The 27068-nt window shown below is 55.0% G+C and overlaps 1 protein-coding gene across 1 annotated transcript; it reads right to left on the bottom strand.

The window, feature by feature from the left end:
- Positions 1-95: 95 nt before the first annotated feature.
- On the bottom strand, positions 96-26508 carry RCSD1 (RCSD domain containing 1). Its single transcript, XM_019646917.1, has 8 exons — positions 26441-26508; positions 25926-26001; positions 13800-13901; positions 12692-12781; positions 8714-8785; positions 5333-5536; positions 2629-3321; positions 96-479 (listed from the first exon to the last, which is right to left on the bottom strand). Exons 1-8 carry the CDS (start codon positions 26506-26508, stop codon positions 447-449), a joined length of 1338 nt encoding a protein of 445 aa, XP_019502462.1. The 3' UTR covers positions 96-446.
- Between the last annotated feature and the right edge of the window lie 560 nt (positions 26509-27068).

Below are 27068 nucleotides of genomic sequence, written 5' to 3'. Positions count from 1 at the left end.
GTAAAAACTTCAGAACAGTAAAAAGGCTATCAGTTTACACAAACAAAATCTGATGTGCTAAATCAGAGTCCAGTTCTGAGGTCAGCTGCAGGGTGGGTGGGCCTCACTCCCCCACCTTCTCCCCCGCCCGCCGTAGGTTGACCAGTATCCCTAGGGAGTTGTCGCCACAGTAAATTGTTTTAAATACGTTTTTTGTTTGTTTTGTTGTTTTTAACCAAGTCCATCAAGTGACACAAACTCCAGCTGATGAAAGTCTGCGGCCCTCAGATGCAATCTCCGTCTGGGACGGGGTGGGAGGCCAGGAGACAAGCACCCTGTGTCTTCGCGCTGACCGCAGTCCCCGCACAGTCTGCTCCTGCGGTGGCTTCATTTGCTGCTACTGCGGTGGCTGCTGCTTCCAAAGAGACGTCTCCAGCAGCTTTGTCACGACGCACAGTGAGCTGTCTTCACATTTTAGTGTCCTGGACAGAGGCGTCGCCCTGTCAACAGAGGAGGAAAGAATGACTTGGAGCGAGTGGGGAAACCTGACAGTGTCCAGGGGCTTGAGGTAGGAGGGCAGGCGAGCGAGATGGCATTTCCAGGAAGATGGATTAGGTGCCAATGTAGGGGGCAGGTCTGGAGACCAGGGACTCTGCTAGGAGCGAGTCGTGATTGTAGCGACAAGGAAGGAAGGGTGGTGTGGCCGTGGAGGTGGAGAGAGGCAGAGAGAGCGAAAGGCCCCGAGTGGGAAACTTAATCAGACCTGCAGGCTGGCTAGGGGTGGAGAGGGGCTGACGCAGAGGCGGAAGAGCCAGCACTTCGTGAGCAGAAGTGGGTAAAGAGTTTGGGCTTTCAGTTGACTGTAAGTGGAGAAACAGGGCGAATAGGATGAGTTTGGTTCTGGAACTGTCGTGTGTGAGGGACTGACTAGAGGGCCTCCACGAGTGGTGCCCGTGGTGTGTGGTGGGGACCATGGGGGAGCCCAGCTGGTGCCGAGCATCCAGGAGTGCTTGGGAGGTGAGGATGAGGTCCCGGTCCAGCAGAGTTCACCGAACACGATGGCTGAAGCCTGGCCAAGGTCACGGCGCCCTGACTTTAGGGGGCACAGAGGGAGGGAGGGGCCGGGGCAGCCTCTGCAGACAGAGGACATGGCAGGAGGGAGCCTCTGCGGGCAGGCTGCGGTGTCCATTGCCTTGCAGAGGCGAGAGGGACAAGAACTGAGACGCAACCTGTTTTTGGCGGCTGGGAGGGCTTTTGTGAGCTTCATAATCATTGATAAGAGCAAGGTCACCAGGGGAAACAAAGGACAGGGGGACAGAGAGGATGGGGGAGCCTGGGAGGGGGCAGAAGGATTGTTCTTTAGGGTTAGAGGCCCAGCAGAAAGCAGTGAGCTGGTGAGGAGCTGGAAATACAGAACAACTGGCAGGGACGTCTTCATCTAACCTCTCACTTAACATGCACGCACACACTCCACAAACGTCCTGTGAAAATGTCCAGAAAATGGCAGTGGGAGGACGCTAGAGCACAGCACAGGGGCTTCGTCCCGTCGGGGACAAGGGGCCTCTCCTCGGACTCGCAGGAAGAGGACACATTTTGAGAGGAGGAGGAAGGTGGCTGGTCTTCCTTTCAGTCAAATGGAGGCAGTGACCTAGCTGGTCACGGAGGGCGCCTGGGGCAGGGACACAGGGCCCCAGGGAAGGGCAGTGCAGAGGCTAAGGGAGGGGTTGAGGTGGGAACACAGAGGAGTGTGGCCCCAAGACAGGTGAGCAGGGACCAAGGCCGGGGAGTCTCAGGAATCTGCCCAGCTAACGGGGAGGCCGAAGAAAGGGGGGCAAAGCAAACACTTAGGGGGAGTTCAAGAGAAGGGACGTCTCCTCAGGGAGAGGGAAAGAGGCATTTCAGATCCAGTGTTGAGAAATAAAGGAGCATGGCTTGGCAAAGCGGTAGAACCAGGCGGTCAGGAAGTCAGTCCTTGGGGGCATCACACATCTGAGCAGGGCTGGCTCTGCTCCTGAAACAGGGCGGAGAGTTCAAGGTGGGCTTCCTGGGAATGGTGGGAGGCGGCAGCTGACGGACGGGGCCAGTAAGGGTGGGCCCAGGCAGGAGGGCAGGGACTGCGTTATGCCCGTCCTTGTGTGTGCGCCGGGTGTCCCACCCCTGTGGGGGAATGCAGGTAACAGAAAGCTGCCTTTGAAGGGCGGCTCAAATGCTACCTTTGCCCTGAAACTTCTCCACCCCCCCACCCCGCACACACAGATGGTCTCTCCCCTGCCCACTGCTCTGTTTTGCCTTCTTTAATGTGCCCTGAAGAGCTGCGGGTCTCACAGCTGGACTGTGCGTTTTCCTCTCTGCGCTCCCACAGCAGGACCCTGCCTTCGCAGCCCTAGGTGTGTGTGGTGGTCACTCGGTCACTGAGCTGTGCCCAGCCTGGCTCACTCCATCCACACCCAGACACGCACCGAACTCCGAGTCAGTGAGAAACCCGAGCGAGCGTGAGACACGCGTCCCTGGCTTGCTCGGTGTCCCTCACCATAAGTGACAGCCTGTCTCTGCCCTTGTTACAGCTCACTGAGCTGATCCGTGATGGGACTGTAAGGAACAGGGCATGTGACACCAGCCCTCCCCGGCTGAACATGCAGGGCCACCTACCTCTGTCTTGGGGACCTCACTGCCGGTCTCTGCCTGGGCCTGGCTCGTCCTGGGGTTGCAGCCGGGCTCCAGCACGGGCCCCTTGCCTTGCTTCCCCTTGCTTTTCCCCTCCTCGGGGGTGTGGCCAGCCTCCGCTCCCCCAGGGGGAGTCTGGGGGGTCTCCTGCCCCTCAGCCCCCTCCTCCGGCTGCGGCTTCTTGTCTTGGCTCTTTTGTCCGGGCTCCTCCTCTCCAGCCTCTGCCCTCTCCTCCTTCACCTGTGTGGGCTCTTCCGTCTGCCCTGAGGCTGGACTGCCCTCCATGGGGCTCCCACACTCATTCTTGGCCTCTGCGCTGGCAGCCGGGGCTGGTTCCAGGGCCTTCTCTTGGGCCTCCTGGGCAGCCTTGTCGGGCTGCGGGGCCTCCTCCGGAGCCCGGCCCTTCTGTTCCTGCTGCTCTGTCCTGCTGGACGTCCTCCTCAGAGGGGGCTTCTCGTGGGACCCCAGGGTCTTCCTGCCTTCCCTTCCCACCGCCCCCTCGCCAGGCGGAGGGGCAGTGCTCTTGGAAGGGAACACCTCGCCCCCATTTTCTTCCTGGGCTCCGTTCTCCTGGGACGGCTCTGGGGCCTGGAAGTCCGCCAGCTCCCCACAGTCCGACTGAGACCTTCGGAATCGCCGGGAAGGTGGGCGCCTTTTGATGGAGCCCCGCGTCCGCACCTGGAAGAAGGTATTGAGGAACATTACCCAAAACCTATAAAAAACAGGCCACGAGGAACCCTGCAGGTCCGGCCCACCCCAGGATTGTTCTAGAGACTGTACATGGTTGCCACTGGTTCCTGGTGAGAGGTCTGCAGGGCTGTGAGACGACAGGGTGCCCTGCAGACTTCTGTCTCAGCCAGGAAACAAGGTAGCCTATGATTTGGTGGCCCTGTAAGCTTTAATCAGCTTGGTGTCCAATTTAGCAATTTTATTCTAACATTTGCTTTTTTCATTGTCTGTAAATAACCAGTTCTCCCTTTGAATGTTCTTCGAGTGAACTTTACCATCTCACAGGTTTCCTAATACATCAACACGTTGAATAAAATCTACTATCTCTATTTTGTACAAGAGTCATGTTTAAACATTTTGAAAATTATGCTCCAGCAGAGGTGAGCCCAGCAGAGAGGAGGGAGGGTTAGGGGCCTGCTGGCGGCCGAGGCCTGGCAGCTAGACACCTGGGGACCGGCTTCCTCCCTTCGCCCAGCTTGGCTCTTCCTGTCCCCACCAAGCTGACCGATACCGGACAGCTGAGCAGCCAGTGTCTTTGGCTTTCTGGGAGGCAGGCCCACTGTCCTCAGGAGCCACATCTTAGGAGCGCCCAGCAGAGCTGCCTGGAGATCACTTCCTCCCGGGGAAGTGTGTGAATCTGAGAATCAGGGCTCGCCTCGGCCCAACCGACTCCATCAGAAGTTCAATGGAAATGTTGCTCTCAGACGTCCTCATTTACTCAAGGGATGTGTCCCTTAAAAATCTGTGTCAGTTAAATCTTATTTTAGTAAACCTTATTTTTGTAAATTTGGTTTTCCCACTGGCTTTCATCTTGGTTGTTGTCATCCTCTTTCCATGTCAGAGGTTTTTGGAATGCATCTTGGTTTAGAAGGCTTCCGGGGCCCTTGCCTGAGGCCACGGAGAGGCCAGCCCTGTAGGGCAGCCAAGGCCTCAGCCCTCATGGCCGGCAGGGTTCAGAAATAACTGTATCTGCTCTCTGGCTGCCCTCAGACTACTAACGCTGGTGTTACGACCAGGTGGCAGCGCCTCCCTCCCTGTCCCTACTCCCTCACGACACCTGGGAGAGACAAGGCTGTCCCCTGGCCCCTCTCCTCTCCATCACTCTGGCCTGCAGGGTCTTTCCCCTGTTGCCAGCTGTCAGGCTCGAGCCCACCCATCACCTCCTTACACCAGTTTGCTTCCTTGGCCCCTCCCACCTCCGTTTCTACAAACTTGGCCTTTCTTTCCTAGATGGATTTTCTGTTACGGCCCACAAGATGCCACTCTCTCCATCCATAATCCCAAAGTCACATCCGTTTGCCCTTCCCTGGCATCAGACCCCTTTACATCGTGGCCGCTGCCTGGCTCTGCCCCAGGTGTGCTGGGCACCTGCTTGGACTGTATTGGACTGCATCTCTGATTCTCATCACCTCCTAGTCGGGGCTGGTGAAAGAAAGCACACGCTCAGTATTGGGGCAGCTCCTCCCAAAGCCAGCCCTGCCACACAGCTTTCTGCAAAGGGACAGTCTGGGTGTTCTTTAGGGCAAGAATTCTTACTGCGGTGAGAATGCCCTGAGCCCATACTGGGACACATTAGGACAGGACAGGGTGTTGGCGTCCTAGGGACCCTGCTCACCCTTTGGTGTGAGTCACTGACCAGGCCTTAAGCTTTGGTTTTCAGCGTTGGACATAACTCCGTGCAGCCGGGGTCAGCCCTGAGTTCCCGCCTCTCTCCACCAAGGAGAGAGCAGGCCATCCTCCAAGCCTGCTTTCTGGTGACAGTGACAGGAAGGGAGAGGGCTGACCTTAGCTTGGGGGTCATCTGCAAAGAAGAGAACTTCCTCTTCTGCTAATAACCAGCTCTGACTACAGCGCGAATGTGTCCTCCTCACTCCAGGGTAAAACAGGGCAGAGATCCTTCAAGATTGTCCTGGGCCCATGACCCCACCGACAGACCACAAGGCTGGGGACCAGACGGTACCTTGTTGTAACAGGGCAGATGGCTGCCTTCCGGAGGCTGGTCGAAGCTGACGGGCACCTCTTCCGACTCGCTGGCCCGAGACCGCACCCCAGGGCTGCTGGGAGTAGAAGGTGGGCTGTGAAACGGCGACACCATGGCCTTGAGTCCAGGACTCTTGGGTGAGGCTCCAGGCAGCAGGGCCGTCGGATCAAAGACTAAATTGGCCTGTGGAGGAAAGAGGAGACAGTTCAGAGAGGGTGGCGCAAGGTGAGCATTTCTGCTTTGGCTTGTCGGTTACCTGGCCCCGGAACTGGCTGAGACCAGGTAACAGGAGGCTCTTTGCGTTACTTCCTAACTGCTGATCCCTTGTCACATCATGTCCTGCTCCTGGAAGCACTGCCTACTCGGTCCGTTTCCTGCTGCCTGGCTCTCTACAGGCTGCACCCCAGGATGCCCAGGGCACTGATTTGGATCCGACAACAATGCCCAGAACAGCCCCAGCTTATAGACAAGGAGGCCAAAGTCAGAGCTGCCAGCCCACATGCCCCGGGATCTCATAGTAAGCCTGCGCCTCTCTGATCTTTCTCGTCACTGTCACAATAGTGACTGTTTCTGGAGGCTCACTATTTGCTGGCACACGTCGTTTTCCCCTCGGTAATGATCCTGCTGCCTGTTTGGTTTTGTTCTCATTGTACAAGTTAAGAAAGTGGCTGAGGAACCTGCCCTGGGACTCAGGCCAGATCTGTTGGCCCCTCAGTAGCCGGCCAGAGGGGTGGACACAGCAGGCTGCCGAGCCTTTGGGGGGAGCCAGCAAAACAGGTGCCAGTGTGAGCTCCCTGCTTGGGCATCACAGTGCAGCTGCAAGCAGATTAAGGTGAACCCCGAGGGCAAGCACACGGGAAGACTGCCCCAAGGTAACGGAGACCTGAGGAAGCGTGAGCCGGCTGGTCCCAGGTCCGCCGTGGAGAAGGTAGTGATGCAGGAAGGCGGCTATGGAGGGATGCCGTGAGGGCCCCGGCCCCCGTTCGCGCCACCTAATAGCTGTGTGACCTTCAATGTGCCCCACCATCAGCTTTCTGAGTCTCAGGTTCTTCCTTTGTCCAAACTACTTGGCCTGACCTGCCGAGAGCCTTATGACCTGGTCCCCTGCACTCTCTCCTGCCCCTGCCTGATGCACACGCACACCCTCTCCCTCCAGACTTCCCTGGACACTGCCAGCCAAGGCTCTGCACTGGCAAACTCTCGCGGGCACGTGGGCACCGAGGAGTCCCCCCCCCCCATGCTTAGAAAGGTATTTGCATTTCTACTGTGACCTTAAGAAAAAAGTAATAATATAGGCAAGACTGAGTCATGGCAAAAGTTACAAATAGAAAAGTGAAATAGCAATACTGTGGCCCACGCCATGCCCGAAAGCAGCGTATGGTGAGTCCCAAGGGACGGGTGGGGCCTGTGGAGGCTGTGACAGCTCATAGGGCTTCGTGGCAGAGGGGACGTGAACTGGGCGTTAACGGTCTCTCTCCCCTCTCAGTTTCAAGCCAGGAAGCTCCCTCTGTAAGACTGCTTACCGATAGGAAGCAGGAAACGTGAGCTTTGAATTATGGACTTGAGTCCATAGTTCACAACTTATCTGACAGAATGTATATTGGGTTGTCGGGAAAGTTATGACGTATTTTCCTATGTTTTTCAATGCAAAAATGCATCATGGCTTTCCCGACAACCCACCAGAAGGAAAATCTAGCCGATGGTGCATTTCTTAGTCCTGTCCCCACATACTCCCAACAAAGTAAGGTTCCTCTGGTATTTGGCCAAATTGTCCAACTATCACTGGCCCTCTTACTGGGGAAAAGCGATCTGAGGTCAAAACCTCATTCTCAAGTTGCTGCATTTCCCAAAGTGGGTCATTAATGACCAGAAAGGGGGATGGGACCAAGGCTGCAGGGTTCAGAGCTTTGGGAGCTAATTTCTGGCATGCGGATGAGGGCTGTGAGGGGGCTGCACAGCCCTCCGAGTTCTGGGGCCCCATCTGAGGGGTCCCTGTTATGTATGTGAGACACCTGCAGCCTCCCAGAGTGACAGGCAGCCCACTTTCTCCTGCAGCTGCGGGGGAATCAGGGTTTCTCAGTATGAATTAAACTTCAGGGGGGGACCCCCCTCCACAGGGTTGGCTAATGGTCAGAAACCAGAGGTGCTTTCTTTAACCCCAAATCGGGCTGAGGCCAGGTCCCTGGGCTGTCCCATAGCCGGGAAGTGCAGATGCTGTGTCTCTCTATCTTGACACACCCCTAATAACAGCCTCAGAACAGTGCTGATGACTCAGTTTCCTTAGCTGGGCCCAGATGAGAGAATACAGTGCACGAGAGCCCTGCTGTTCTCCTGGGTGGCTGCCTGGACACTGCGGTGACAGCTGGAGCCTCTTCTACAGGCCCCACCCAGATGTCCTCTGTGCTTTAGCTCACGCTGTTCCCATCCCACAAGCACCTTCCTCCCTCCTTTCCAGCCACCTGCTCTGAAGGACCAACTCAGGGCACAGGTCTTTCATAAACCATTCGCTAATTACTCCTGCCCACTTGACTCAGCTCTCCGAAGTTCTAGAGCTGTCCCCTGGGGTAGTGGGGGGCGACTTTACCCCCAGGGGACATTTGGCAAAGTCTGGAAACATTTTCTCATTGTCACCACTTGTTGGAGAGTGAATGCTACTGGCATCTAGGGGGCAGGGACCAGGGCTGCTGCAATGCACAAGGCAGCCCCCCTGCAAGAAAAGGGTCCCGCTCCCAGCATGCCAAGGTCGAGAAACCCTGGTCGAGAGCAGTAGGTGTCGGAGAGCTACACACACTTTAGATCTCTGGTATTTTCTCTCCTGTAGGTCTTTTATTGTATCACGTGCGAAAATCTTGTCTCCCCAGTAAGACTGTGAGCTCCCATGCACTGGCGTAGGCTTCCTTTACATTCCAGGAAAGCCAGCCCAGCTGTGGGCGTGCAAGGTGACCGGTGGGGAGGAGGGGCCGAATGCTTTCCGAACCACGGATCTGGCCTTTCCAGGGCAGTGTCCGGCAGCTGAACTTCAAGCCTGTCTGTGTTGGGCTGGAACGGCCTGTGGCTGCATCCGGGCCTTGAGGCCGGGACTTGGCTCCACCTGGACCGTTTCTTACTCTCTAATGGCCTTTCCCCGTAAGATGCTTGAGGCACCCCGTTATTCATCAGCCACCTTGAGGTGTTAACTGCACAAGCTCATGCTGATATGGTCCTTATTTTGGCCCTTTGCCCCCCCCCCCAGGTAGAGCTCCTCATCTTTTAGGGCTGGTTCTCAGAGGTCAACTCTCCAGGGGACGCAAAGGCCGGCAGATGTTGGATAAGGGGCGGGGTGGGGTGAGAGGTAGCCAAGGGCTGCTTTTCTGCACTTACCTGAAGCTTCCCAATCAGAGGCGAGCTCTTCAGTTTGACTTTCGGGGGGTGGCTCGCGTTGGCTGGTGATTTCTGTAGAGCAAATGGGGCAAAATGTCAAATGAGTGAGGTGAAGGGAGCAGGCTTCTGGCTGGAGCTCAGAAGCCACGGGAGGAAGAGGAGGACAAGCTGGTTTCACCCCTTAACCTCTGAGCTTCAGTGGCCCACACACCTTGCCAGAGCCTGGGGGAGGGGGGATCCCCTCCGTCCCCCCCTCCCTCATCTCTCCACTGGCAAGACCACTTGAATCTATGAGTGACAGCAGGCTGGGCAGACATCCGAAATACAGGAGGCTTCCTGTTCCAGAAGGAACGACTTCATGGTCCTTGTGACGAAACCCGCTATGTCTGAGGGGGGGGGGGCTTCTCCACACCTCATGACGGCCAACACCGCGCGTCAACAGTCGGAGGGAATTCCAAAGCAAAAGGGCAAAATGACCATCTGTTCGGTTGGTCACAAGCCAAACAAACCACAGACCAGGAATGAACCCTCACAGGGGGATTTTTTACATTCCTCCCTTAAATTAATGATATTTTGGAAAATCCCACCAACAGTGTTGCTTATAAACTGTCATTTTCCAAAACACTGACTATTCACTTTGATGAGCAGACATTTATTGAGTGTCTACGACGTGGCAGACATGGTGCTGGTGACACAAAGATGACTGATTTAGTCTCTGCCCTGCAGAAGCGGTGAATGGCATAGACACACGTATAAAACATACGCGTGCTCTGTGAGCTGAAGCTATTTTTGTGACGAATGTATGTAGACATCTGCCTTTGATTTGATATTATCTAAAAAGATTGACTCCTTGTTTTGTGCACAATCCCTACAATTGAGTCTGGCTCTACAGGTGTGTTGACCCTCACATGTAGGACGGGTGACAATGATGATGATGGTGATGAAGGAGAAGAGGAAGAGGAGGAGGAAGCGGAAGAGGAGGAGGAAGTGGAAGAGGAGGAGGAAGACTTCATGTACCTTCAGAGGCTGGGAGAAGAGGGATTTTCCGATAGTTTGGAGACCCGCCGTGTCTGTATTCCCTGCCCCTCGCCCCTGCCAAACACACACTAATTTACCCGAATCATAAGAATAACACCAATCCCTTGGAAGTATTCTGAGATATGTATTGAATGCAATGACTGTATTTTAGTGAAGGAAGGAGACAGACTCAGCGGAACGCCTGTGACCTTTTCAAGGCCCAGCGTCACGGGACAGATGCCGCAGAGGGACAGTCACCGGCTGGGACCCAGGGGGCCCCCCAGCCCTTATTACGCTTCGACGGGTGCTGGATGGACCCCTGGGCCTCAGCATCCTCAGCCAAGACCCAGGCGTGTCGTGGGAACCAGTGATTCTAAGAACCCCCGCTGCCCCCAGGTGCCTCTGGCCCCGCGGCGCAAGGCGCCTTGCGTCCACGGCGAGGACATACGGGTCGGTTTTAATCCCTGTGTCTTATGGTGAAATCTCACATGAGCCAGCATACCTGAAGACACCGTGTTTTAGAAATTGCAGCTACAAATTTGCTGATAAAGCTCACCTTGTGTAATACTATAAACGTGTCTCTTCCCCAGCTGACCACTATCTTCCGAAGAGGGTGGAAGTTGATAAGCATGGCCCCTGCTCCATAGGCCAGGGCTGGGAATCCAGCCCAGGCGCCACAAAGTCCTTGCTGATTTGCATCGAACTGCAAAGCCGAATTCCAAAGAGCCGCTAGTGCTGTTCCTGGAGATGGCAGCAGGTGGCAGCATTTCCTTTACCATTTAACTAGCGGCTCCAGGCACGTGGCGTGGGCGGGTGGCGAGCAGCCAGCCCCCCATCTCTCTATGTGGAGGTGGATATGTCCATGGAGGACATTCCTGTAATGTCTAGAAGTTAGGGACCTGATCTTTCAGAGGGGGTGTTTTCAGCCCTTCTCTGGGCAGACGTGTTTTCAGCCCTTCTCTGGGCAGACGAGGCAGGGTCTGTGGCCACATTAACCCCCTTTTGACTGGGTCCTCCAGAGATGGGTAAGTCCTGGTCACTCTGTCTGCAGGCCTGTGCAGACCCAGGGAGAGGGAGGGATGGGAAGGGGTGGGGAGACCCTTTCCAGGGCTGTGCATTAGGAACCGAGGGGTAGCCTGACCGCACCCCCCACTTCAGGGCCCCCAGGCTCCCGGCATCAGGGCTCCTGCAGGCTCAGCTGTGAGTATAGGAAGAAGAGGTGAGGGCAGCAGCCCCCATCCAGCCCACCCAGAAAAAGCTGGCCGCTCATTTTATTTCTATGTGAATTTCAAGGGGACAAGAAGTCACGGATCCTAGAAGCAGTGTCCTCCCTACGTGCAGGCAGCCTGTCACTCCAGGCGAGATTTCCCTGTAAAATCCACCCTCCTATTCATCCAGCCCTTCGCTGCTTTATGCCATTTAACTGCTGGCTGGTGCCCGTAGGATGAAACCTACAAATTCATTTCTCTCCGAGCCACTGGACTAATCCAACTCACACCACTTTTATCCAGGGAATAAAACATCCCCATCCAGCCCCTGTCATATCTGGCTCCTGTTCTTGTCCCATTTTGCAAGAAAGGAAGCAGGCCCAGTGGGGTGCTGTGACTCTCTGGGCCCAAGTCCAGGTCATCGTCAGGGGGCAGCCTCCCAGCAGCACAGCCTCGGCCTGTTCCAGCTTTGACCCCGAGCCCAGGGGGGTGAGGTCATAAGGGGAAGTGACCCTTGGTACGTTGTTGGTGTGTGTTTGGTCATAGCCTTGCCTGATAACCCCTCGAAGCCATGGAGGCATAATGTTAGCGCCGGAGGAGGCCCAGTAAAAAACTTAGTACTTTTTTCCTTTTTAAAACAGTGTGTTTTAGAACTGTGCTTCTTGGGGTTCTCATCCGAGAAGAAGACCCTTGTTTGGTATGGGGGGTATTCTCAGAGCAGCTGGGGCTCTAGACCCCCCCCCCACCACCACCGTACACTTGAGCAGGAGCAGCTGTGAGTTTCTGCTTTCTCTGATGGGCTTCTGCTTATAAGCCGTGGGTGGACAAAAAGGGTTGAAAACCACTGAACGACTCCAAATGTTTCACTTTATATGAAAGAAAACAGAGGCGCCCAGAGACTGGCCCACGTGCACACAGGTATGTTGTGTCCGTGGTTCAGGAGCCGGTTCCCAGAAAGGCAGGGCCGGGGAGAGGTGCTTCCACTGGGATCCGGGCACTGGACTGTCTTTGGGTTGCTTGCTCTGTTTTGGGCTTGGCCTCCCAGGCTGGACGAGAGAACAAGCAAACTCATTTCTAGCAGGGACCACGACCCCAGTGAAGGTGTGAAGGTTTGTGGACTGCTGGGACAGGGCGTGGAGAAGATACTCTTACACCTGCCACGAGACAACGAAGCACAGGTGAGCGTGCAGCCTGGGAGTTTCTTGCTGGCTATGATCTATGGTACCAGAGCTTTTCTCATGCTGGCTATTTATATCTGAGGGCAACGGGGCCTCCTGTGTGCTCTCGTTTTCTCCCAATGATCCAGAGCAATAGCCAGCCTTTCCACGGTGCCCTGTGACGCTCAGGTTACAATTCTGCCTGATGTCAGCGAACCCCTCTGTCCAGGTGCCTCCTCCACCGGGGAGATCGTGTATGTCAGACCTGGGCGTGAAGCATAACTTTCGCGGCTCCTGGGTGGGGGGTGTGGGCACTACTATAAGGCCCGTTCCTCTTTGCTGAAATTCCCAGGCTTGCAAAATAGGGTCCCCATCCCTGACGAATCACAAAGCGGGCTCAGTGACAGAGGGCGGAAGGAGCCTGGTTTCCGAGTCAAGGATTCAGGAAGCATTTAGAAGAGAGGGTTCATTCCTGACGCTGAAATGGAGAAATGGCCGGCACAGAGGTGTAAACGTGTGAATGTTGTGGCCTTCCCCTAGAGGGAGAGTTCGCAGGCAGCCCCGGCTGCACCCGCCCCGCAACCAGCTGCACTTACCTCCTCACCATTCTGGCCCAGCTCTACCCTGGGGGGGAACAAGGGGAGGGAACAGGGCGGTTTCCTTCTGGTTGGTTTACTGGCTGGCATCTGGAGGGAGGGTGACAGACAGACACACGGAGAAAAAGAGAGAGCGAGTCAGGCTCCAGGGAGGGAGAGGCAGGAAGTGAAAGGTGGGTTTTAGGGGTGTTCAGGGATGTCAGGAGGAGAAAAGAATGGAGGGAGGGCTGGCGTGTCTCTGAGGCTGGCCGTTAACTACGGAAATGGATTTTCTTCAGCCGTCTGTCTACCCATTTGGACTTTCGGCCTCTCCTCTCCTGGTCCGTTCCTGCGAGAGCACCCTTATTCCTGCAGATCCACTGACCTGAAATAACATCTCAGCTCGACCCCCACATCCAACTTCCAAGCCCTGCCAGCACCTTCGGTCAATACGATCTTTGTCACCCTTTACGACATTCCCATAATGTCTAGAAATTGTGGACCGCTTTTTCAGACGGGAAAACAAAAGTGCAAAATAACACACCTAAAAAAGCCAGCCAGCCATGCTCTCGTCTGCCCCGAGGGGCCATGATAAACCGCCCCCACCTCGGGGTGCCCGCCCTGTGTTCCACTTCTAATGGGCTCCTCTGACTGGGTGAGGCAACTCTGTCCCATGTTAGGCGCCCTTTTTACCCTGTCCTCCCCAGCAGGACCCTTCCAGAATCCGCTGGATACTGCATCCCTTTCCTTCCTATGGCAATGTGCTTCCCTGCCATCTCTGTGCGTGGCAGGGCTCCTGTGGGGACCTCTTTGTTCTGAGCCAGCCCAGGCCTGGCACGGCCGGGCATGACCTAAGTCTCTACCAGGGGCTGGTCACGATGGGGAGGAATCCAGGCTCTGCGGGCCAGCTCCCTGCCTGTTCTCCCCGCTCCTCAATGGAGCGTAAGCTTCACTCCGCTGGCACAGGCCCTGCTGGGCCAGCACACTCAGGGAGACCCCTCTGTGGCTTCTCTTCCTAATTTGGCAATTACCAAGCCTCCCCCTTCCTCTCCTCTGGGCCTGACCCAGACATCCCCTTCCTCCGGCCCCCTCCCCTCCCAAAGAGGGGCTGCGAAACAGCCTAACTCACTTCCTTGGCCGCGGCCTCCTGCTCCCTGAACCGCCCGGCCAGCTGGGCCACGGAGGGAGATGCCGAGCTGTCCACACTGGCGTTGGTCTCCGAGGGTCTTTCCTGCAAACCAAGGGGAGGCGACAGTTAACAGCAGATGGGCACTCGGCTCTGGACATCTTGTTTTGTGTCCACAGGCAGGGGTGCTGCGACAATGAGGTCTTTTACCAGCATTTTGCAATTGGCTCCTCCGTGCAAAGGTTTTTAAAACACCATTCAGTCCATCACTCATAAGGCTGGGCTGTGGATTAAACGCTTTACTATGTCTCTGAAGTGCCGGGAAAAGGCCTGGCACATTGTAAACACTTTGGAAGGGTTGTTATGACTTCAGGCCATGGAGTCCTTCCAGGACCCGTCCTGGTGATTTCAGTGAGGGGTTTCCGCCTCGAGTTACTGCTCTCCTCAGCGGCCTCGTCCTCACTGAGGAATTAGGCATCTCCAAGCCGCTCTGCCACCAGGGCAGGCCATGGGGTTCCTGTGACCACCCCTCGAAGAAGAGGCCGAGATACACCCTGGACACCGTTCACGCGCGTGCGCTATTTGTCACTGAGACACACAAGGTCGGCGGCCACCACTTCTGCGATGTTACATTCCGCCTGCAATGACCACCTGGCTTTAATCAAGGTTCTTAAATGGCCCAGAGACATTAGGCTTTTGTTTTTTGTGACCATGGTGACAGCATTCTGTACACAGACTGGAAACTCCCTGTCCAGGCTACCTGTCCAAAGGGGTGGGTCTGGGTAGTGGCTGGCCTGAGACGGTCCAGCGCTGTCTTTCTCTGGGGGCTCCTGGCCCACAATCACGGGGCACGCACCCTTCCAGCTGCAAGCCTGCCTCCCTGTGTCTCCTACCCCACTTCCTAGGCCCTCCTTTTTGTGCTAAAAGTGTCCCCACACTTTATTATTTGGGTGCCCCCGTCCAAATTGGCTGTCACCAGTCCTGTTATGTCACTGCCCCCTTGGAGTAGGGAGGGACAGACGCCGCCCCCCATTCACTCTGGTGGTGAAGTAAGCACATGGGGCCAGCTTGGTGCAGAAGGCTGGTGGAGAGCTGGGGAAGAAGGCGGGGGCCATGGCCCTTCCGGTCTGTGAACGCTGTTCTACAAGGAAAGGGCCCCTTTACTGTTTCCTGCTATCATTCAAGTTCCTCCCCATCCCAGTGTGAACACCGAATTGCTGATTCTGCGTGAAGACGTACAAGGATGCACCTCGATTCCAGATGTCAAGTTTCCCATAATGCCGGGGAAAGCTCTCCATCGCCCTGGCTGGTGCCCAGCTGGCACGGCTCCCAGGACCCACACTGTCTGAGCACCCTCGCCACGTTGGGAGTGCTCAGAGGCAAACATCTTGTCCCTCTGGAATGACGGAGGTCTCGGGGTCAGTGTGACAAACCAAGCCACTCCTGGCAACGACGCCAGGACGATCGGCCTGTCCATCTGCCTAACCTCCTGCCCACATAACAGACCCGTCTCTCTGCCCACGGCTATTTATTGCTCGGGTCCTGCTGACCGCTCACTTGACCTCGGCTCCAAGGGCGCCCATCACTGGCGGTGCAGGAAGATACATTCCAGATAAAAATAGAGCCACACAGGAATCGAGACCTTCTCCCGAACTCCCCTGCCTGGAAACGGGGCTTGGCAAGGGGCTTGGAGGTGAGGACACTGAAAGGCTTCTGGGAACATTTAGGGCTTAAAAGCGGGGTTGACGGCAAGATTATAATTTGTCTGAGTTTATTTTCCTGGAGCCCAGTGAATGGGTCTCCTTTAGAATGCCTGAGGACGCCAGAGCTTGTTGACGCCTGGGAAATCCACTCACCACCAGCTCCTCTCCAGAAGCATCTCGGTCCATGCGTGGAGGGCTGATTATTGCCTTCTGCCCGCTGGGCACACAGCAACCCAGAGAGAGCAAGCAACTAAGGCAGAGTCACACAGGAGAAGCCAAAGGGATTAATACGTAAAACACAGGGGTCCAACCCCTAATAATCCAGCAATGGATATCAGTTAAGTAGCATAATTCGTGAAGGTGCTTTGCAAACTGTAAAGTGCTACATAAACAGTGGAAGTTATTGCGCCTGGGCTGCCCAGGTGCCATGGAAGAACCATGGCCTTAGGACGGGCAGCGGCCGGTGGCTCAGCCTGTTTGCGGCTTTGCCTGGATCTCTGCCTCGCATTCTGCCTCCCTGCGGGAGCTCTCTCCGCCCTGATGCTGGTTTGGTAGGTAAGGCCGTGCTCTCACCTGGACTGTGCTCTTAGTTCTGAGAAGGACTTTGGTGGCCCCGCCTTGCCCCCGACTTTCCTGGGACCCTCCGTCAGCCTCCCTGGGACTAAGTGTTCTCTCTCTGTTTCTAAGAGGTCCCTAAAATATCTAACACCGAGCCTGGGATGTAGAAAGCCCTCATCGAGGGGCGCTTTCTTCCCAGCCTGCGTGTTAGGGCTGGACACCTGCTCCCAGGCACGGAGACCCTCACTCCTCTCTCTGACCACGCCATGCCCGGCTCTGTCCTTTCTTCTTGGGCCAATCTCCATGTCTCAAGTCTGTTTTCTGGTCCCCTGTCCCTTTGTGTCCTGCTCTAGTTGACACTCATCTTTACAAAGGGCAGGCCTCTGGTCCCTCTCCCTGGGCCAGGTCTTGCTTACAAAGCTCTCTGGGCCACCGTCTCCAGCCCGGCTCAGCATGAAAACCACGCCTGTGGAGACGGGCTTTGCCAAGGCCAGAAGAAATCGCCTCTGTGGGTTACTTTCCATTTGCACGGGACTTTCCCCTGAGAGCCACCGAGCCCCATGTCGGGGCTGCGTGGAAGTCCCCACGGTTCCCGTGTTGGGTAAACAAGTTGGATGTTGCCAGCTGTCCCCAGAGTGGAACCTCGCAGACAGCCCCAGTCCGGCTCTGCCCGCCCCCAGCTTGGCCCGTTTCTCCATCCTCCTCCTTGGTCTGAGGTCTGCATATGTCATAGTCCCTGGGCCACGGCTTAGCGACATGAGGCCTCCTTACAGAGAACTTGGGAGGGGAAGCAAGGAGAGGGCTCTGCCTGGGGGCTGAGGAACCCCTGCCTTTGGTGAAATGGAGGGGCCTCTTGTTCATCAGAAACAGGCCGGGTGACCCCTCGCCTCGGAAGTATAAGGTGCGCTCACGTCTTTGCTCTTCTAGAACTGACAGGGATCGTGCACGGTACTCACCCCTTCCGCTACATCCATGCCTAAACCATCGCTTCAGAAGTCCCGACAGACGGTCTCTTTGGGGTGCTGCAATGAACTCAGAGCCTTCTTTACATCTCACCTTATCCTGACTCTTCAGTTCACCCCAACATTCATCTGTTACCGTCCGAGAGGATGGGAACAGCCCTGGACTGGGAGCCAGGTGGGCCCGTTCGACCTATTTATTATACATACGGTCTCAGAGCGGCTGCTATGGGGGAGGCATTGTCCTTATAGCACTCGAAACAGTTTCTGTCACTCCCACAACACCCCTTCTAGAAGAGGGAACACCCAGAGTTGCCCGGTACCTTGCTGTTCAAGTCAGTAAGCGCCGGCCCCAAGCTACCTGGATGCCAGAGCTCAGGTCTTTCCACTCCAACCCACTCTGCCCACTGCAGACCTGTGCTGGGAGGCTGCCGTCCACATCTCCACCAATAAACCTTCCCTCTCCTAGGCCCTGGGGGACAGCAGGCAACGAGACAAGAGTCTTGCCTTTAAAGAGCTGCTATTCCAGCAAGAGGAGCAAACAATAAACATATACACAAGTAAGTACCTCGTTAAACGCCGCGGCAAAGATAAACTAGGGCACTTGATCGATGGGGCTGTGGGAAGACATCTCGGAGGAGGGGTTGTCTGAGTTGGGTCCCAGCTGGGGAAAAGATGGGAGGAAGCAGAAAGCAGACAAGAACAAGACAAAAGATAAGTGTGGCAGGAACATGATGGTTGCAGGACTGGAGAAAAGGGCGCGATAAGGGCGGAGGAACAGAAACGTGCGTATGTGAACACGGGTCGCATATGTCACATAAGACCAAAGAAGTCCCAAATATCCCCTCCCTACCCACGTGCAGGCTTTAGGGATTTGAAAATTGCAGAGCCTTGCCTCTGAGAGGTTCTCCCACGGGAAAACCCAGGTAAGGCATTCTGCTCACACCAAGGGCCCGCAGGCCACAGGCTGGGGTGTGTCCCTCTTGGGGACCTCCCAGGACTGCAGCCCCGTGGCCTGGACAGGGGTCAGCAGCCCTCAGTGGGACACAGTGCTGACCGCTTCCAGGGGTTCAGGGTCAGGCTCACAGCCTCAGGTCCCTGGCAGGTCATCTAGGCGGGGTAAGCAGGTTCGGTGGTTAGCGTCCAGGTGACAAGAGGGACAGCAGAGAAGTGGGAGGGAGGTGTTCCTTCTGAATGTCACTGTGGTGACAGGACCTTATCAATGTGATTTGGGAGATGGTGTATGTGAATTTGCTCTCTGAAACCTGCTAACCGTTGTATAGACATAAGGAAAACAAAATTATGTTGAGTCTGCTGGGGCTGGGGCTGCACAGGGACAATGTGACAGGAGTGGAAAGGACTAATTCAGAGCCTCTCTCCAGCGGCTTCTGTCACAATGGTCAGAGCGGAAGGGGCCCTGTTCTAAGGGCCACGTAAAGTCCGTGGAGGCTTTTAAGCAAAAGAGCAAAACCACTGGATTTATTTCAGTGACCCCTCTGGCTGCAGAGTGAGAAATGGATGAATGGGGCGGGGGGTGGGAGTGGGGGCCTTTTGGAGGCCACTGCCCTTGTCATGGGAGGTAAAAAAGTGAGCAAGTTGGTAACCCCACTGCCCCCTGCAGAGGGTGGGTCGTGGCCTCGAGAGTTCCTCCCCGTGGGCTGAGCCTTCCGCTGGGTCTGAATCTGCCAAGGGAGGCAGGGGCTGCATTTGGGAAGAGAGGGTCGGGGACAACAGCGGCGTGGGGGGAGCTGAGACCCTGAGAAGTGGACAAGGGCCGGCCACTTCTAGGGTGAGGTGGCAAGAAAGAGACCTCGGTGGAGGGAGGGGTGGCCTAAAGGATTCCGAAATCAGGAGTCTCTCATTTTTTGCGTTACCATTGTTAGCTGTGGGGTGTCATCATGACCACTTTCTACAGCCTGTAGGCCTTCAGTAAAAGTTGTCCTGCGTGCAGCGACCTTTCATTCGGGGGTGCTTCTTACAGGGGTAGGGTGAGAATCTCAGGTGTGTCTGGCCCACGTTTGGCGGCGTGAAGGAATGTCTTCAAGGCGCACCGTGTGCTGGTTCACCCACTCCGTATACGGCCATTAGCCACCACCTGCCAGGCTCGTGTCTGGGGTTCACAGGTGAGCAGACTTACCCCGGGTGTCAGGCTGATAGGCTCCCAGGAGAAAGGGAGCAAGGACTCAGGAGAGGCAGAAAACTGAGCCCAAGTGGCCATGAGCATGTGTGTTCACCTGGGGGTTAGTAGCTGTTTGAAGGATGGCTTTGGACATGGGGATGGAGCCGATATGCTATTGATCTCAGGAGTCTGCGAGACTAGCCAGGACGGTGGCCTGACTGGGGTAGGGTCCGTGGGGATGGGGATCATAACAGGACTCAATTTAGGAGATAGGCTTGCCCAAGCAGGGTGAGCAAGGTGGTGCAGGAGCTGGAGAGTATGCTGGGGGAGTGGCCTCACCCCCACTTTCCTCTTCTCCTTCCTCCCCCACCAGTGGGTGTGCCGAGGCGGAGGGGCGGGTCACTGCTACCTGGTCAGTGTGGCTGCCTCTGATGAGCTCTGATTGCTTTTCTTTTCATGGAAAAGGGGAGAATTGCAAGAAGTGGCTCTGTGTGGCTGGTGGGGTTGATGCACACAGGCTCACCTGCCGAGGCCAGCAAGGGCACCTACAGCTCCTGGCCCTCCAGGTAAGCTCAGAACCCCCTGTCACGTGTTTCTCTCACGCTGGTCGGTCCCATAAGAAACCAGATGTCACCGAGAGCCCCTCCGAGCCTGAGGGGTGGGCCAGGCACCAGGGAGCCACCATACCAGGGCTGCCTGGAGTCCTGGGGTCTGTGGGAGCCACCAGGAGGCCCCGCAGGTCACTAGGGGCCATTTCTGCTTCTTAAGTGGGAGTGACAGTGTGTGTGTCCTGGGGTCTGGGACATTTGCCCTTCAGGCCACAGCAGAAAGCTGAGGCATAACTTCTAAGATTAGAACACGTTGTCCAAGGACCTGAGCCTGCCTCCCAGTCAGCTGCAGCTCTCCTGTTACAGCTGCTCCCCTCCCCTTTTCTCCTCACCCCTCCCCTGTCCTCCGCTTCTCTCTTGCAGGCCGGAGCTGGACTCTTAGCAGGGAGCCGATCTGGACACTCTGTGGGTTGAGTCACCATGGACACTGTGGTCCTGGGTCTTCTGCTTCCCCTTTTGTTTTACCACATCTTGGATTCATTCCTTCCTTCATTCATTCATTTATTCTTCCTGTGCGCCAGGCTTTAGCCATGAACAAGGTGACACAGGTCCTTTCATAATGAAGTTACAGTCCAGTGAAGGAGACAGACATTCAAAACCATCATTATTTTTACCCCAGTTTATTGTTTACTAAGGCGATAAATGCCGCAGAGGGAAAGGACTAGGAGAGCAAGAGAGAAGGGGACCCGACCCAAGGAAGTGACGCTTAAACCCAGACCTGAGAGATCAGAGCAGTGAGCCAAGGGAAGCGTGTGTGGCGGACGCCGGGAGGCAGGAGAGCAGGAGTGAACGGAAGGAGGCACTAGCGGCCGGAACTCAGGGAGCTTATCCTACGGCTTTGCGAGGTTCCCTCCTTCTGCTGAAAGCCCTGAGCACAGGGACCATGACTGGTCATGTCCCCTAGCCGACTCCCTGGCTCATATTAAGTGCTCAATAAATGCTAGTAATTGAATGAATGAATGAATGAATGAATGAATGAAGCCTCTGTCAGCCAACACCACTGGGCCAACACTGTGAGGGCTTCATAAATATAGATCAGGATCTTGAAGTGAAAATGGACACAGAGTGTCAGCTAGGGTTGGCTCTGGGGACACCAGCCTTGGATAGTTTCACTAAGGTTCATTGGCTCACCCACGGTCACTGGAATAGTAACTAGAGGACAAAGAATGAGGCCTTCCCTGCCGAATGCCACACTGAACCATCTGAACCTCCCATTGCTACTTGGAGCTAAAAATCCATTCCAATTTCTTATCCCCTTTTCTGGGTACCTGTCTTCTCCAGTTTCAATACCCCAATATACCCTAAAACATGCTATAGTTAAAAACATACTTAAAATGTATCTATTTCTTTATCTAGAGTGGTTGCATCTTCCTGTTGGCTATTGATATTTTCAGATACATTTCAGGAAGGAGCAAAGTTGAGGTAAAGGGGGGTGTGGGTCCCATGTGACAACAGAACCCCCATCTCTGGTCTGTCTCTCCTCAGACACCAAGGCTGCCCTCCACGCCTTGGCTGCCTGGGGAGGCTCTAGACGGAAGCCCACGATGTCTGGTATATCAGAGGTTTCGTGTAAAACACAGGACAGGCTCTACCTGCCCTAGAAACCTGTTCGGCTGGGATGGGGCCAAAGGGGTCTTGATGCTGATATTGTAATTACCTTTCCCATTGCCCCTTGCTATACCCTCCAAAGAAGAGACGAGAAGTGCCCAACTGAGTTTAGTTGCTTCCCTTAAAAGGTCTTTTGGGGTTTATTAGAGCCAAACAGCTGGCCTCCCGGCACGAAGAGGAGAAACTGGGGAAGGTGGGGGTTTGGCCTTCAGCCAGACCTGTCTCCACCTGCCCTTCCCTCCGGCCACTCCGTTTGGGCCCAGGGCTGATGCACGGAGTGTCCCCTCCAGGTGCTGACTGAGGGCACGCTGGGGCAGCAGTCCTGTGTGTCCAGACCTGCGTGTGCTGAGTGACTGCGGGCTACTCTGTGTCCAGCACCCTCGGCAGGTGTGCTGAGTGATTCTGTCTACACCTACGGTTACCATTGCCCAGGTGTCTCTCTGAAGAAGCTGGTTTTGAATCAGTAGTAGCTTTTTGTCGTGTATTTTCTCAGTAATACTAAAGCAGCTAATGTACTGACTGTGAATTGTGCCAGGTGCTACGGTAAGATCATCTCACCCAGTCTTCACAACAGCTCTGTGACATGGGTTTTGTAACAAACTCCATTTTCCTGATGAGGAAACTGATACTCAGAGAGGTCAAGTAACTGGTCCAGGATTGCACAGCTGTTAATGGTAAACGTCTAGAATCCATGCGCAGATAAGCTCCTAAGGCCTGTGTCCCTAACCCCAGCACCACGCTGCCTCCAGCAGCAAAAACATCTGGGAGGCCACATTTTGGGGTTAAAAAGCACCCATCAAATTCAGCAACAGGAAGACAAACGATCCAGTAAAAAACGGGCAATGGATTTGAACAGACACTTCACCAAAGAAGATATAAAAATGGCGAGTAAGTACATTAGTCATTCAATAAACACAAATGAAGACTGCAAAGAGATACCCCTCCACACCCACAAGAATGACAAACGTGAAATAAACTGACACCACCAAACATTGGGGAGCTGGCAGAGCAACTGGAACGCCCTCCACCATTGGCGGGGATGCTAGATGGCATGGCTACTTGGAAGACTCTTTCGGAAGCTTCTCCTCAAGGTAAACACACACCAACCCCAAGACCCAACAATCCCACTCTTAGATATGTGCCCAAGAGGTGAAGACGTGTGTCCACATGAACATTTGCGTGCAAATCTTTTGAGCAGCTGTATGATTCACAGCCCAGATCTAGAAACAACCTCAATGCCCATCTGTTGGTGAGTGGACAAACAGACACGCCCTGTTACACGCAGATCACAGAGTACGACTCGGCGCTACAAGGACATGAGCTGGGGATACGCACAACCGCACGATGGATCTCAAAAGCATGATGCCAAGTGAAAGAAGTCAGACGCAAGAGCCCACCAGTATGATTCCCGTAGATTCCCGTAACGTAACATTCTTAAAAAGGCAACGCTATGACAGAAAGCAGGTCACTGGCTGTCTTAGACTGCAAAGAGTTTGAGGGAACTTTTGAGGTGATGGAAATGTCCTGTATCTTGATTGTGATCTGCATCTTGTGGTGGTTACAGTACTGTAAACAGTTGCCAACACTCATCAAATTGTACTTTTTTTTTTTAAGGAGGGTGCAGCTCAAAGTGGCCCATGTGGGGATCAAACCAGCAACTTTGTTGTTCAGAGTGCACGCTCTAACCAACTGAGCAACCCAGCCATCCAAATTGTACTTATTAAGGTGATTTTTTTTTAAAGATTTTTATTGGGGAATTGGGGGATGGGAATAGTGCTGGGGAATTGGGGGAAGGGGAACAGACAAGTTGCTGTCCTTTTGTTCTTCAGTCTAGTTGTGGAGGACGTTGCTTCACTGGCCCAAGTTGGCACCATCATTGCGCTGTTTCCCAGGTGAGGCAGATCAGTCGCCAGCTTCTGGAGGGCTGCTCATGGCGGCTGCTGGCCGCTCACGCTGGCTGCTGGCTACACATGGTAGCCCATGGCAACCCACTGCAGCAGGGGCTGCAGCCTACGCCGTCGCCGGCGACTCACTGCAGCCCAGCTCCAGGTTGAGCTGTTGTTCAGCATCTTAGCTATAGAGGGCAGTGTCACTGGCCCTCATATGTGGGATCCGAACCGGGGCCCTCTGGCGTCCCAAGCCAGCTCTTAACCAACAGGCCACCCAGCCGGCCCAAGGTGATTTTTATTCTATGTTCATTTTATCTTATAAATGTGATAATTTTAATTTTAAGAAAGTGCACATCATAGTTTTTTTGGGTTTTTTTTTTTAAAGTTTGAGGCACACTCCATCTGCAGGAGGCCTGCTTTCACTTGCCCTGGGGCCAGGGCACTCAGTTTAGTCCCAGGAAGCCGGCCTCCATGAGCCCCACGGCATGGGCAAGAAGATGCCATGGCCACAGGAGGCTGGCAGCTGCTAGGAGTGGGCCACTCCCAGCCATTCCTGTCCCACTCCGGGCAGCCAGCACCCAGGAAGCAAGGCCAGTGGAGGTGGCACAGGATTTGGAGCTTGGCAGCCCAGGTTTGCGTCCCACTCTACAATTTACAGGTTGTGGGATCTCGGGCAGTTGACTCACCTGCTTAGAGACTCATGTGTAAAATGCTGCTTAAATCGTCCCCTGGGGGGGGGGTCGTGGGAATGCTCAGGATAGTGTTTGATCAGACACTTTGGGTCCAAACCCCAACTCTGCCTCTTACTAGATGTGTGATCTTAGGCAAGACATTTAACTTCACTGATCCTCAGTTTCCCCACTTGTAAAATAAGGCAACTTATCTCATCTGATTGTTATAAAGACCAAATGAAATAACACACATAAGGCCCCAGCACATGATAAGCGTTCTCTCCCATTTTAGCTGTTGCTGTTGTCACTGAAGACACTGATGGCGACGCAGTAGCTGTCAGTTGGAATGTGGGCTCCCTTGCACCATTACAGGGGCGCCAGGCTGTTGCCAGTTGGTCCTGAGGCATTAATTGCATGGGGGTCGCAGGGATCTGCTGCTGCCATTTTTATCCCATCCTGCAGACCCAGTCGGCTGGCCAGGTGGGTTGGCATGGCATCTCGGTGGCAGAGGAGTTTACAAATGGGAACCTTCTGAATCCCACAAAATTGCAGCCTGACCAAAGGGGGTGTAATTCTGGACTCCCGGGATGAGCTGCCCGACACGTAGCAGGGCTTTTTCCATGCTCTTGGGATGTGGGTGGGGTAACGGGGGCAGGACCAGCCATGTGAGGGAAGCCTGCGTCTGGCTTCTGTAGATGGGGAAGGGTCTCACCTTCCACCCAGGGCCCTGCACCATGAAGGGGCCAGGAAAGAAAAGCCCGGTGGCCGGAGCCTGATGGTGTGCCTGCCCTGTGGTCCCAGCCTGACCAGGCTAGTTTCTCAAGTGAGAGCAGGGCCCTCAGGGCTCTCGGGTGGGTGAATGGCCTGAGCAGCAGCTCTCCAGGCGACACGTGTGGGTCCAAGGGGTGAGGGAGTGTGAGTAAAGGGTGAAGTCTCTGGGTGGACGTGTTCTCTCCTGCAGGGTCAGAAGGCAAAATCCAGATGCATTATTTCAAGAGCTGAGCAGCCGGGGGGCCGGGAGGCCACTGACCCAGCAATCGGGGGGCTGTGTGAACTTTCCGCCCCCCTCAGCTCTTCTACTTCCTCATCTGTGAGACAAGGGGCTCGCAAAGATACTCCCTGAGGCCCAAGTAAGGAGCGGGGCTGGTTTGCTCTTTCCTTGTTTAGTTTACCATCCCTGTGAAGAAACTTGAGGCTATTTAGGTTATCTTTCTCCTGTAGATGACAACGCAGGTGGAGAACCGAAGTTCCGGCAGAACTGGGGACACTGCCAGGGAGCTCGGGACCCTGAGGAAATGCAGCCCTGTACCCCCAACAGGCTCACACACGGCTCTTGAACGTCAAGGCCCCCAGCCCTCCTCCACCCCCTTCCAGAGACGATTCTCAGAGTCGAACCCTCTCCCATCCTCCAACCGGAACCAAGTGCAGGTTTGTTCCAAATGAGAGACCCCGGGTCGGAGTTGCAGGAGAGGAGACGGCGTGCCTGAAATAGCCTCGGAGGCTTTTAAAAGCAACTAAGAGGCAAGTGGGCGAGAAACCAGTAACAAGTGGGAATCCGGCAGATACTATTGTGCCCAGTTTACATCCACGGTTGACAGGTGATTACAGGATGGAGTGAGGTGATCACCTTGTAAGGTCCATACATGTCGAGACATTCTATTGCACACCTGAAACTAATAGAATATTGTATGCCAACTAAAATTCAATTAAAAAAAAGGAACTAGGACCAAGCTGGATCAAGGGGTTCAAAGCCGAAAGAAGAATAACTGTAAAGGGAGAAGTACACGGAGAGAGGCCTCCACGCCCGGCCCACCTGGGGGGATACCCCCCCTTAGGTTTTCTCAGAAAACCAGACAAAGAAGGAATGAGTGCAGGTTTTGCTTTCTTTCATTCACACCCTTAGCCATGCTACTGTTCTGCTGTCTGTGACACGGAGGGCAGGAGGGCAGAGGGGAACCCGGGGCCTGGGAGGCTAGAATGGGCCTCCAGGGACGCCTCAGGGCTTTTCACTAACCTTCAGGGGAAGTGACTCTTCAGGGCCCTGTGGGATGCTGGCGGGGGAGGGGCCCCCAAGCTCAGAGCAGAAGCCCCTCCCAGGAAACCGGAGAAAGGGCCTCCCAGTAGCAGGCGCACAATTATCCAGCCCAAGACGCTTCGAGTACAAGGCCCGAGATACAAATAACCCAGCCTCCCCGTGCTGCCCTCTTGTTGGCTGCGGTGCCTCCCATAACCGCACGCACGAGCAGTCTCTCTGGACACTGGCCTGTGTGCTCCTTGTGGAGGGAGCTGCCACGTGACTCACAAGGCGATTTGATTTTCTTAGCGACAGTGGAGCTGTGTTCAGCCCAGGCTTGACTTTGTCCCATCACTGCTCCCCCCCACACACACACACACCCCTCCTGGTGCTTCCCGGAGCCGGGCATGGCACTGCTGGGCCTTTCCCAGCACAGGTGGCTCCACGCTTGGTGGCTTCCTGGCCACTTCACACACAGAGGATGTGGGGTTGCAAAAGGACCTCCTTCACCTCACAGAGCACAGAGGGCAGGAACGGTGCTCACTTCTCCTCTTGGGCTGCTAATGAGGTCAGACGGGCCCATGCTGGCGGGTGTGATGAAGTGAGGGGAGGACTCCGGGTCCCAGATGCAGTCTGGTCCCAGTTCATCTCCTCTGGGTTCCCTCTGTAATGTGGGGGTGATAGATGCTACACACTCATTATCATGACTAAGCAAAATGTGCGGGGGAAGTGCCTTGGGTGCCAGCGTTTATTTTTATTTTTTTGTGTGGTTCCTATGTCCCACTGATTTTACTTCCTATGGCCAAGAACTGGCCCATGTAGGGAAGAGACCTGTTTGGTTGTCAAGAGCTTCGGTTAAGCAGGGACCTGTGTAGGTTTCACCGCTGCAGGGATCTTAAAGCCAAGTGAGATGTAAGAAGATTCAGGATCCCTACAGAAGTCTTGGCTAAGCATCATTTTAGGGACGGGCAGAGGACGTCCCTGAAAAGTAAAAACCAACGGTCCCACCACTTTGGGGGCTGAGGTGGGCGGTGACAGAGAAGTCAAACCGTGCACCCTGCTCTGTGGAGACGACAATCCAGCTGGGAAAATCCACAGCCAAGGCGGATGAATTCAAGCGCGAGTGAAGAATTGAATGGACAA

This window comes from Hipposideros armiger, unplaced genomic scaffold (genome assembly GCF_001890085.2).
Source record: "Hipposideros armiger isolate ML-2016 unplaced genomic scaffold, ASM189008v1 scaffold_6, whole genome shotgun sequence".
In the NCBI taxonomy this organism is placed as follows: domain Eukaryota; kingdom Metazoa; phylum Chordata; class Mammalia; order Chiroptera; family Hipposideridae; genus Hipposideros; species Hipposideros armiger.
This window is presented reverse-complemented; position numbering and strand designations above follow the sequence as displayed.